Source organism: Silene latifolia, chromosome 11 (assembly GCF_048544455.1).
Source record: "Silene latifolia isolate original U9 population chromosome 11, ASM4854445v1, whole genome shotgun sequence".
Lineage (NCBI taxonomy): Eukaryota > Viridiplantae > Streptophyta > Magnoliopsida > Caryophyllales > Caryophyllaceae > Silene > Silene latifolia.
Window position 1 is genome coordinate 16,952,453 of NC_133536.1, and position 10,334 is coordinate 16,962,786.

A 10,334-nucleotide genomic window follows, 5' to 3' on the forward strand; every position below is an offset into this window, starting at 1 on the left:
TTAACAGATACTCCCTCCGTCATCATTTGTTTACCTTTGATTAAAATACCTGTCACAATGAATATAAAAGGTAAACAAATGACTGAGACGGAAAGAGCAGGAGTCTGAATAAATGTAACTCTTCTGATACTGTCATCTAAGGACATGCATTGAAACCAACACCAGCTCAATTATCATAACCTATGTTCCATCCCTGTCTTGCCACCCTGTCTCAACCTGTGGCACACGTGTGCGAATAGCGGTTCCGAAAAACGATTCATCTGGAACCATAGAAGCTGTATGTACCAACTGATACAAGCATATCAAAAAACAAAACCAGTACAGTACTGTTATATGATCATATAATGTATAGGACCCCCAGCATTGAATAATCCAATCTACAATCTTCAGATTATGCCTGGATACAAGTAGCATCCCACATCTCTAGACTTAAATATTTGAAATCATTACAGCTCATTTCTCAAATAATTGTACCTAAAGTTTTACTAACAAACAATTGATTAAAGTTAGCCAGATTCATGGTTGTTGCATTCCTGCAGCACTTTTTTGCCCTTTTCTCTGTCACTCAATCTACCTTATTTGGCCTTTTGCTTACAGCTTGAACCGAAAGGTGCTGCCCATACCGTACCAAGTAGATTTCGTAATTTAAAATATATGGTTTATACACGGTGAGCGTTGAAACTTCAATGATTGATGTTACGGTTTTACTTCCTTCTATCCCAGTCATTTGTTTACCGTTCTATTTTGAAAGAAAAATGAGATGACGTAACTGGGTGGTACTGAGTATCGTCATTTTCTCATTGAAATGATAGAGCCTACATAAAGGCATGTAAGAGGGTGGTACCGAGTCCTGATACCACCAGGTGGCCGCCTTATCACCGTTCGTTGTCATCAAATAAACATAGCAACAGTAGGTCTTTGTGCCAAAAATAAAGGTAAACAAATAACCGGGACAAAGAGAAATTATTATTTTTTTTTAAAAATGGATACAGAAATGCACTAAAAACCACATTGATTTTTTTTGCATTCAATATAGAATTATAGATACAGAATTCTTTGCTTCCATTCTCATAAGTCACAGACTCATCCTTTTTAAAACCAGGAAAATAAATAAATAAATGAAACTATAAGAACATTAACTTTGATGTTCAGAAGTCAATTTTCCGACTGCCACGGCGCGCCTGAGGGTAGAGTGCAGCAATGGCATCAAACCCGGTTAATCCACGACAAGAACTACGCGCTTGAGCAACCAGTTTAGCCACATTGGAATCGCTTCTCTTTATATTAGTTAACCCAAGCGCGATACTAGCCTTGATGGCTAATCCACACAAATCATGCAAGGAAACAACTTTATTAACCTGAGAGACTGGCAACAGAAAATATATATGACCAAGTTCAAGTTTCTCATCATATGGAACTGAAGGAACAGGTATATCAACATACATTGACTCTGAACTTGCCAGGAAAAAACCCGGGTACTGCGACAGTACATGGCGCGCTGTTATTGGTTGATCAAACTCTTGTAACATTCCGTCGAATTGAATAAGCATAACTGTAGTTCTCCAAGAGAGAAAGTTGCCATTTTTCTTAGACAGTTGAGAGCTGCAAATGCCCATCTGATGAAAAAAGTACAGGAAATGAAGAAATGTGAGAAAAAAAATTACAGGAGACTGAAGAATGTGAAGAAAATATGGGATTTATAGAGGAAACTTCTTTGGCCCACCTTATGAAAAGACAAATGAGAATGATTTTCTAAGAAATTGGACTAAAAGTAAAGGAGAAATTTAATGATAAAGAGGAAATAAAAGACTTATGCTTTGACATATGGGTCTTAAAAGGCAACTTCTTGCATCACAATGCTGAACTTTCTTATGGTTCATAGACTTCATACAAACTTTTTGTAACAAACAAGAGATTAATGTGGCTAGTAGTTTAATAGCTTGTAATGACCGGCAACTTCGAGTAAGGAATGTGGCTTTTAGGACCATGGACTCGGTAAGAGCGAAAACAAGTAAACTATACTGATTAAGACATCGAGTGGTTGGCCATTTAAAGATTCTGTCAGCAGATGTCAACTAGCTTAGTTGGTAAAGTTATGAGAGGTGATACTCATGACCTGGGTCTGGATGGCTGGGTTCAAACCCTATCAGCATCAAAATCGATCTTGTAACTCCCTTTATATAGAAAAAAAGATGAAACACGAAAATGAAACAGAGAATCCGCTTTTCCCCCACTTGGGCCACTTCCCAAACTTCTGGCTTCTTGACCACAAGTATGGATTTAGCTAAGTGTGGTATAGGATGAAGAAAAGTGTGTAAGACATCATTAGATTTACCTAATATTATTCCATAGTCATTATCAATGTGCTATTAACAGCTACAGTATCTTACATAAGCAAAGTTTTTCAATTAGTTTCATCTTGTTTTAGGTTAAACACATTAGTTAGCTATTAATTGTGTGGATTAAGCAGCTGTTAAAGTAATAGGATGAACCCCACTAAAAAGCGGCTTGTATTATCCAACCTAATATAATCCCTCCAAATCTAGGAAGGCACCTTGATGTGATTAGTTAATGCACTTTTCTAGGCAGGTCTTAACTTGCAGCGATTTTAAGGTCCGGTTCTTTTCAGCTGAACTGAACTAAACTTTAGATGACCTGAATGAGGCTGAATTAATAGAGATTAAATGAACTGAATGGAACTGGGCTGAACTGAAATGGCCTAAAATGAAGCTGGAAAGAACCCGGCCTAAGCGGTTTTAAGCGAGACGTACTATTGTTTTAGATTAGATGCGGAGTATTTGCCACTTTTAAATGCAAAAGTAGAACGACATGGGTGTCCCAATTACTTTTTTTTTTTTTTTTTTTTTTTTTTTTTTTTGATGAGATAGACATATGAAGTCCATATACTTTGTTTAAGCTAATTCCACTTAAGATTTTGAGTTGAGGTTTGCTAGGGTCACCACTCACCAGGAGGTTGGAGCTGTGTAAGAGCATGGGATCGTCGATGTTACTTCAAACTCGAAAATATTATGAGAGCGAGTAACAAAATTTGATACTCGTATTATTCTAGGCAAATGCGACTATGCGAGGAATGTTGTTGGTGGAATTCGAGTATTTTTCCAATGTATTGTAGATTATGAATGTAATACGGAGTACATAATTAAATGGAAGACGGTATCTCAAGAGACTTACTCCGTTCATCCAAGGTTAACGAGATCTCAAGACTCAATTCGACTTTTAGGCCTAGAATACTTGCCATTGAAGGGTAGTATTCCTAACTTCCTAAATCCTAATAGATATGCTTGTACTAGTTCACAAGCCCATAGGATAAGTGTTGCCTACTTTCAAATCAGCTTGTCCTTTTCACAAGCTACATTTAGATTGCACTCCTTGTCTGATGATAATAATCAACAATGAGCCCAATTATACGGTACATTTTCAAGTCGGAAACAAAACTATTGAAGCGATAATGCATCAACAATAACATAAATTACAGCGTACAATCGTACAACTTCCAACTTTCATTGTCTCTACTCCATATGATAGAGTTGTTTTCGGTTATCAGTTTGATCTCAAATCAGCTCGATAGATTCCAGCTCCCAAAATTTCGGGTTCCGTGTGGTTCGTTTTTGGACAGCTCGGATCCAGTTGGCTTATGTCTTAATCTAAGGTAAGAACACAAAAGGAAAACCAAAGAAATAGGTCAAACATCATAAACACAGGAAGTCCTGCTTCAGCCTTCAGTCCAGTCAGTAGACAGTTTTAAGTGGTGATCCTCCACCAAATTTCCACATTACATACTTTTCTCTCTTCTTATTTCACCTCGGAAAATTATTGCACAAGACGGTTTTTCAGTTCTAGACTTCTAGTAGTTCTAGTGACCAAATATTATTACACACGTCATTTAAAGATGCTAATAAATAGAGTATGTCTTGCTTAAGACAGTTTTAACTGAAGACGTCTCACAACCCTCTTTCATTTACCGTCTTATTTTAAAAATCGTGTTTTTGACTTTTTCCCGATCTCTCTCAGTACACCCCCTGACCCAAGTCCCAGAAAAAAAACTGCTTAACCAAACAGCCTCATCCCTCTTTATACACTTACTTACCTTCTCTAGTTCTCTTCCCTTCTCTTAACCTCATGAAAACTACTCCTACTAAACCGACATGGTCCGACCCACCCCGACACCGTCGCCAATCACCGCACCAAGTGAACTTGTTTCGCCTCGACAAAAAATCGACCTAAGCCCACCTTTACTAGCCATGGTAATTATAGCAGCCGCGGCATTCCTCCTAATAGCCTACTCTCGTTTCCTATCACAACACCTCTTCCCACCTCTCCGCCGCATCCTGCAACGCTACCGTAGGTGGCGTTGCAGGCTGCGGCTCCCGTTCCCTTCATCCAATATTGATTCGTTTCCTCCTCTTCCTCGTCCTCTTTATGACTCGGATACAGGAGGAGGATTCTACGTCTACTCTCCGTATTACGGTCTCCACAACTCCGTCATCAATACAATTCCGTTAACAACCTATAAATCCTCGAAAATCGATTTGTTCGAGGATTGCGCTGTTTGTTTACTCGATTTCGAAGACGGTGATTACATGAGAACATTACCGCACTGTTCTCATTCCTTCCACGTCGATTGCATCGACGTGTGGTTACGTGCTCACGCCACGTGTCCTATTTGTCGTGCTAACGACTTCTTCCCGCGCAATTCTCCCATGATACCTCTCATGTCCGCGAGAATTCGCCCGTCTTTCGAGAGCGTGTTTTTAGCACCATTACCAGAACAAACATCCAACGAAATTCAACTTGCCGCAACCGAATTCCTCGTCTCGCCATCGCCAACGAGACGAGGAATACTAATCCGATCCGGCGACCGTCGTCGAAACATCGATTTATTATTAAAACGATCGAACTCGTTCAGTTTCGAACGACGGAGCTTCGCCTCGGAAAGACTATCAGCAACGACACCGCATCGTCGACAACGACGTCGGAGTTTTTGGTTGAAACAGCCTTCGTCATGAAGAGTATTTCCGTCGCCGGCGATTTTCCGTCGTCGGAGTAAATTTCTGATGTCGGAGTCGTCGGCGAGTTGGAGATACGGCGGCGGGAGGATGTTAGGGTACACGTCGAGTAGGACGAGATTGGGAGATCCGGAAGCGTTAATTTCGCCGGATAGGTGGCGGAATTAAGGGAGACGACTAGCAGTGACGGTTACGGTTATGTTACTAAGTTCAAATCCTGGTTCCGCTACATGTCGGACGGGGGTACAGAGGTATAAATGCAAAGGAGTAGAGGGAGGGAGAGTTTAATAATGTAATTATATAAAATAGACAGTCTTATAATGTGAGACCGTCTTATTATAGAATTTGTAATTAATAGAGGTTGTCGAGTTTGCGTTTAATGCGTTGATACTTGATATGGACGATCATTGTAATGTTACTGGATTAGTTGTACGAAAAATTCTTAGGTCCTCCGGGAGGACAATTAATGTGTTCTCGGAAGACCTAAGAATTTTTCCTAGTTGTACTACTAGGGACTAGGGACTAGGGAGTGATAGATAGACGGATACAGAGAGATTAATTAACCACAAATTCTAGAATTTTCCGGTAATTCGAGTCTGTAATAATGTCTCTCTTTAGATCTTTGTTTTTCTCTCTATAAATTAAAATCAAGGTTAGTTGATGAAATTTGGTAAGTGAATAATGTTGCATGTATGTTACATATTATCTACTTCCTCCATTCAACTCCACTCTACCACTTTCTTTTTTCACGTTTTCCAACGCGTGTTTTACGCGATAAATATCGTTAACTACGTATTTGCAAAAAATATAAAGTTAGATATTTTTAATGTACTCGTAAAGACGAATCAAACAAGATCCCAAATGAATATATTTCCACTTACGCATCGAGAGAAAATTGAAACTGAATACTCACTCGTGAATAGTGTTTAAAAATGAAATAGATAGAGTGGACTTAAATGGAGGTAGTATATGAATTGATTATGATTTTATCTATTTGTTCTCTTGTTACATGGTAGTGCTTCGGTACACCACTAGTTTACTAGTGGCATTGTTGAAGGACGTATGATGTGTTTATTATATATGTATGCACAAAATCTCATTTAAAATGGCGATATCCGTCACAAGCTTGTGACGGATATTATTTCCTCTCAAAAAATACCCATAAGAGGTGAGTGGGGAAGCACATGGGGGATGCTTCACTTTGTCCCCTCTCCCTTTTGATGAGAGGTCTTCAGCTTGTGACGGGATTATCCCATTACAAACAAGACGCTTTGATATGTATGGGTGCGAAAGGAAAAGAAAGGTTAGGAGTTAGGACCAACAAAAAAAAAAGGAAGTTTCATAGTTCCTCTCTTTAATTTTCTTCCTTTATTTGCTTTTACACGGTTTTCAATATGACATATTAATCGCATTTTTTAATGTGTATATATTTTTTTTAGGAAAATGATAAATACAGCTTTTAAGGTGCCAAAAAAAGAATTAAAACCTTAAATCAAGTATTAATGACATTACTTTACGCATAATTGTGTCATAAATTCCTAATTTAATTCCATTTTGGGAAGTAATTTAGTTCTTAAATACAGCCCTTAGGGCTGTATTTATCATTACGGTTTTTTTAAATGTATTATGGCTCATTAATAAGTGGTTGCGCCTCTTCTTTCTTTTGTGAAGTAGCGGTCATTTGATGTAGTTTTCGACGTAATTTTCATCTTGTGTTATTCGGAAACAGCCTCGTTGTATTGCTAACATAAGTGTAAGGCTGGGTACATCCGAACGCCCTTACCCCCACAATTTGCGGAAGCCATTGAGACACTGGGGTAATGTTAATGTTGTTATTGTTGTTGTTTGTTTGTTTGTTGCATTATGTAGAGGTTATTGATAATAAAAATTAACAAATTTAGTGTAATATGGAGTATAATAATATTTTTCATTTTTTAACTTATTTAAAGTCCAAGTTTACAAACTTTCATTCTATTTGAGGATCGGAATTTTAATTTTTATTCCTTAATATTTAAGGAAGTTGCTTACCTAAATTTCACCAGTAAGTGGATTATATATCTGATGTAGTACATCAGATGGTATAGTTTTTGAGCATTAAGATCAAGTTTTTGAGTTTTAATCTAAAATTTTTGATTTTTATTATAAATGATGGGGCATATTCTGCACCCGCTGACCGAGTCAACATATTGAGCAAGGTCAAAGATATCCACAGCAAGTCAACGTATTAGACATCTTAGCCGACGCAGCCTGTCGGCCCGTCACTTGGGTCTCGGCTAGGCAACTAGCCAGCCGGGAGACATATCCGTGTACTCATATCCAAGACCCCTCGGCATGGAGTCAACCAGGTCCGCCGGCCTGCCATGGGTCCCTCGGCCGAGGGTAGAACAGTCTTTCCACCTGCTCTGCCACTTGGCCACTACGTGACAAAAGGTGAAAGTATATAAATACTCCTCAATCCTCATTGAGGAAAGGATTCGAAAATAATCAATTAAACACATTCATCTGGTATTAACTCCCTTATCTCTCTACAATATACTTTGTCAAGTAACACACAACTTAATCCATTTTAAGTTTACTGACTTGAGCGTCGGAGTGAGTTCGCTCGGTACCAAGCCGAGCCCTCACTTTGTTCATTGTTTCAGAAGAGGCCGAAAGGAAGAGTCAAGCAAAGTCATCATTCTACAAGCTTACGTAGTAACAAATCCTGCTCCGGAATTACACCCGGAACAATTGGCGCCGTCTGTGGAAAGTGATACTAAAAGCTAGCCAAATCCCTTACAAAAAAAAAACACAAAACAAAACCCACCCAGCAAGCTAAGAAGATGTCAAAACAACAAGAAGTAGTTGTGAGTGACGAAACCGCATTCTACCAAGATGACACAATCCCTAATTCTGAGATCATGCATTCCCCAACCGGCCGAGTAATCCAACCGGCGTACGGGATGCCAATACTACCAGAAACACCGCTGCCTGCCGGCCACGTCAATGTCATGGGACATGTGGTCGATGCAGCCAAACTGAAGCTATTCCTGGACCTGATGGGTAATACGCCGATCACCCCCATCGCAACGACGGTGACGGCAGCACACCCGCAGGTGACCAGGGCCCATAAAGTGACCCCGAACAACTTGTCCGGGGCGATACAAGGAGCCATGCATACTAGGACGCCGGCGGAGCAAGTGCTGCTTGTGGCAGACCAAAGTCCTTCCCCCACTCGCGGAAGGACAGCGTCGTCGCGGCAACAACGAGGCCCGCCCCGAAGAAATGAAGAAAGAAGTCCGACTATCCAAAGTCGGGCAACACGAAGCCCTTCCCGCTACGAGGAGAGAAGCCGGACTAGGGTTGCGAGGAGCCGATCGCCACGCGTCATTCGACACGTGGTCAGACAGCCCCTCAGTGCCTACGTCCTCGGAGTCTCCGTGCCAACCAAACTAAAGCTGCCGTCCCTATCATACAAAGTGGATAGTGACCCAACCGACCACGCCGAGGCTTTCGAGTCTTACATGTCGGTATGGGAGCAGCCTGACGAGGTATGGTGCCGAGTCTTCCCAACAACCCTGCATGGGATGGCCCAGAGTTGGTACAAGGGGCTGCCTAATGGTTCGGTATACTGCTACTCCGACCTAAGGGATAACTTCATAGCCCAGTACGCCTGCAACAAGAGGAGGGCCGTGGAGACATCGGATCTCCTCACTATCCGACAGGGGGAGGACGAGTCTCTACGAAGCTATGTGAAGAGGTTCGACGCGAAAGCTCAGCAGATCCGTGAGCTGAACACCGAACCGACTGCCTTCGCACTGATGAAAGGCCTCCCGAAAGGCGAGCTCAAAAATGAGCTGATAAAGTGCGAGGACCTCAACCTGGACTCCGCCAGAAAGATGGCAGACCAAGCCGTAAAGGTGGAGGATTACCACAAGACCTGGGTAGGCCATAGTGAAGCTGGGCACCCAGAAAGGAGGAGCCGCCGGGAGAACGCTGATGAAGGTCGCCGTGACAGTAATCGGTCACGGCCTGAAAGATCTAACAGGAAACAGAGCTCGGCGGGCGCCGGGGGGAGTTCGGGACCATACACCCAGAAGCGGTACCACGGTCTCACCCCCCTGGTCAAATCACCGGCCGAGGCCTTTGCCCTGAGCAAGAATGAAGGGCAGAAGTGGGCAAGACCCCCAAGACGAGGGCGGAGGGCAACGCAAGCCAATTTTGCGATTACCACGGCCGGCCGGCCATAAGACCGACGACGTCGGATCGAATAACGCCATCGAGGAGCCGATCCGAAAGGGAGCCCTCAAAGAAATACGTAGCGGGGCCCCGAAACGAGCTCCGACGGGGCGAACAGAAATCGTATTCCGGGATGGGAGTGATCCAGGTGGTTATCGGAGGAAACGAGAACGGAGGGTCGGCTAATGGGCACAAACGGCACCTAAACGAGCTTTACCAAGCCATCAACTTTGTGCCCACCACAGCGATCCCCGCTTCCACCATCCCCGATATAACCATCGGAAAGAAAGACTACGAAGGAGTCGTAGCCCCGCACAGCGACCCCCTGGTGGTCCACCTGGACATATCCAACCACTTGGTTAAGAGGTGCCTAATTGATACAGGCGCCTACACGAACATCATGTTCAGGGAATGCTTCCTCAACCTCGGTCTAAAGATTGAAGACCTGAGCCCCTGCACCAACCCACTATACAGCTTCTCTGGGGCCGGCCTGGTACCCCTGAGGTCAATCAGGTTGCCAGTGATGTTCGCCGAGGCGGATGCGGCCAAGAACGTTTTATCTAAGTTTGTGGTCATTGATGGTTCGTCCGCCTACAATGTTATGATAGGCCGGGTTACTTTGAGCGAGGCCGATGCTGTAATGTCCATCCGGGCCCTGACATTGATGTATGTCTCGGATCGGGGGGAGGCACAAAATCTCGTCTCAAAGGACGAGAGAGACGAAATTGTCAATGTCCAAATATCTGCCAGAGGGTGTAACATGCAGTCCCTCAAAGTGGCGAAGAAATCAGAGAAGGGGAAGAGCCCATCCTTACGACAGGAGGGTGATCCGATGAGCACCAACAACGTCAGCATGGTCGAGGGGGCCAAGACCGAACAAGTAGAAATTGACCCAGGGCGCACCGTAACTGTCGGTGTCGGTCTGGAGCCAAAGTTCAGAGCCGACCTCCTAGACCTGCTGAGAAAGAACAAAGACGTCTTCGCATACTCAACCGCCGAGATGCCAAGCGTGAGCCGAGAGGTGATCGTTCACAAGCTGAACGTACTCTCCAACGCTCGCCCTGTCAAGCAGAAGATGAGGAACTCCTC

At 42.9% G+C, this 10,334-nt stretch overlaps 1 protein-coding gene and 1 pseudogene across 1 annotated transcript; one reads left to right on the forward strand and one right to left on the reverse strand.

The window, feature by feature from the left end:
- Positions 1–1,148: 1,148 nt before the first annotated feature.
- On the reverse strand, positions 1,149–1,616 carry LOC141612997 (uncharacterized). The gene has a single exon (XM_074431741.1). It carries the CDS (start codon positions 1,614–1,616, stop codon positions 1,149–1,151), a length of 468 nt encoding a protein of 155 aa, XP_074287842.1.
- A 1,821-nt stretch (positions 1,617–3,437) lies between these two features.
- On the forward strand, positions 3,438–5,698 carry LOC141612744 (RING-H2 finger protein ATL65-like; annotated as a pseudogene).
- Positions 5,699–10,334: the final 4,636 nt, after the last annotated feature.

Excerpts from the sequence above, each read along its gene's own strand:
- LOC141612997 (XM_074431741.1), bottom strand. The coding sequence starts at position 1,616 with ATGGGCATTTGCAGCTCTCAACTGTCTAAGAAAAATGGCAACTTTCTC.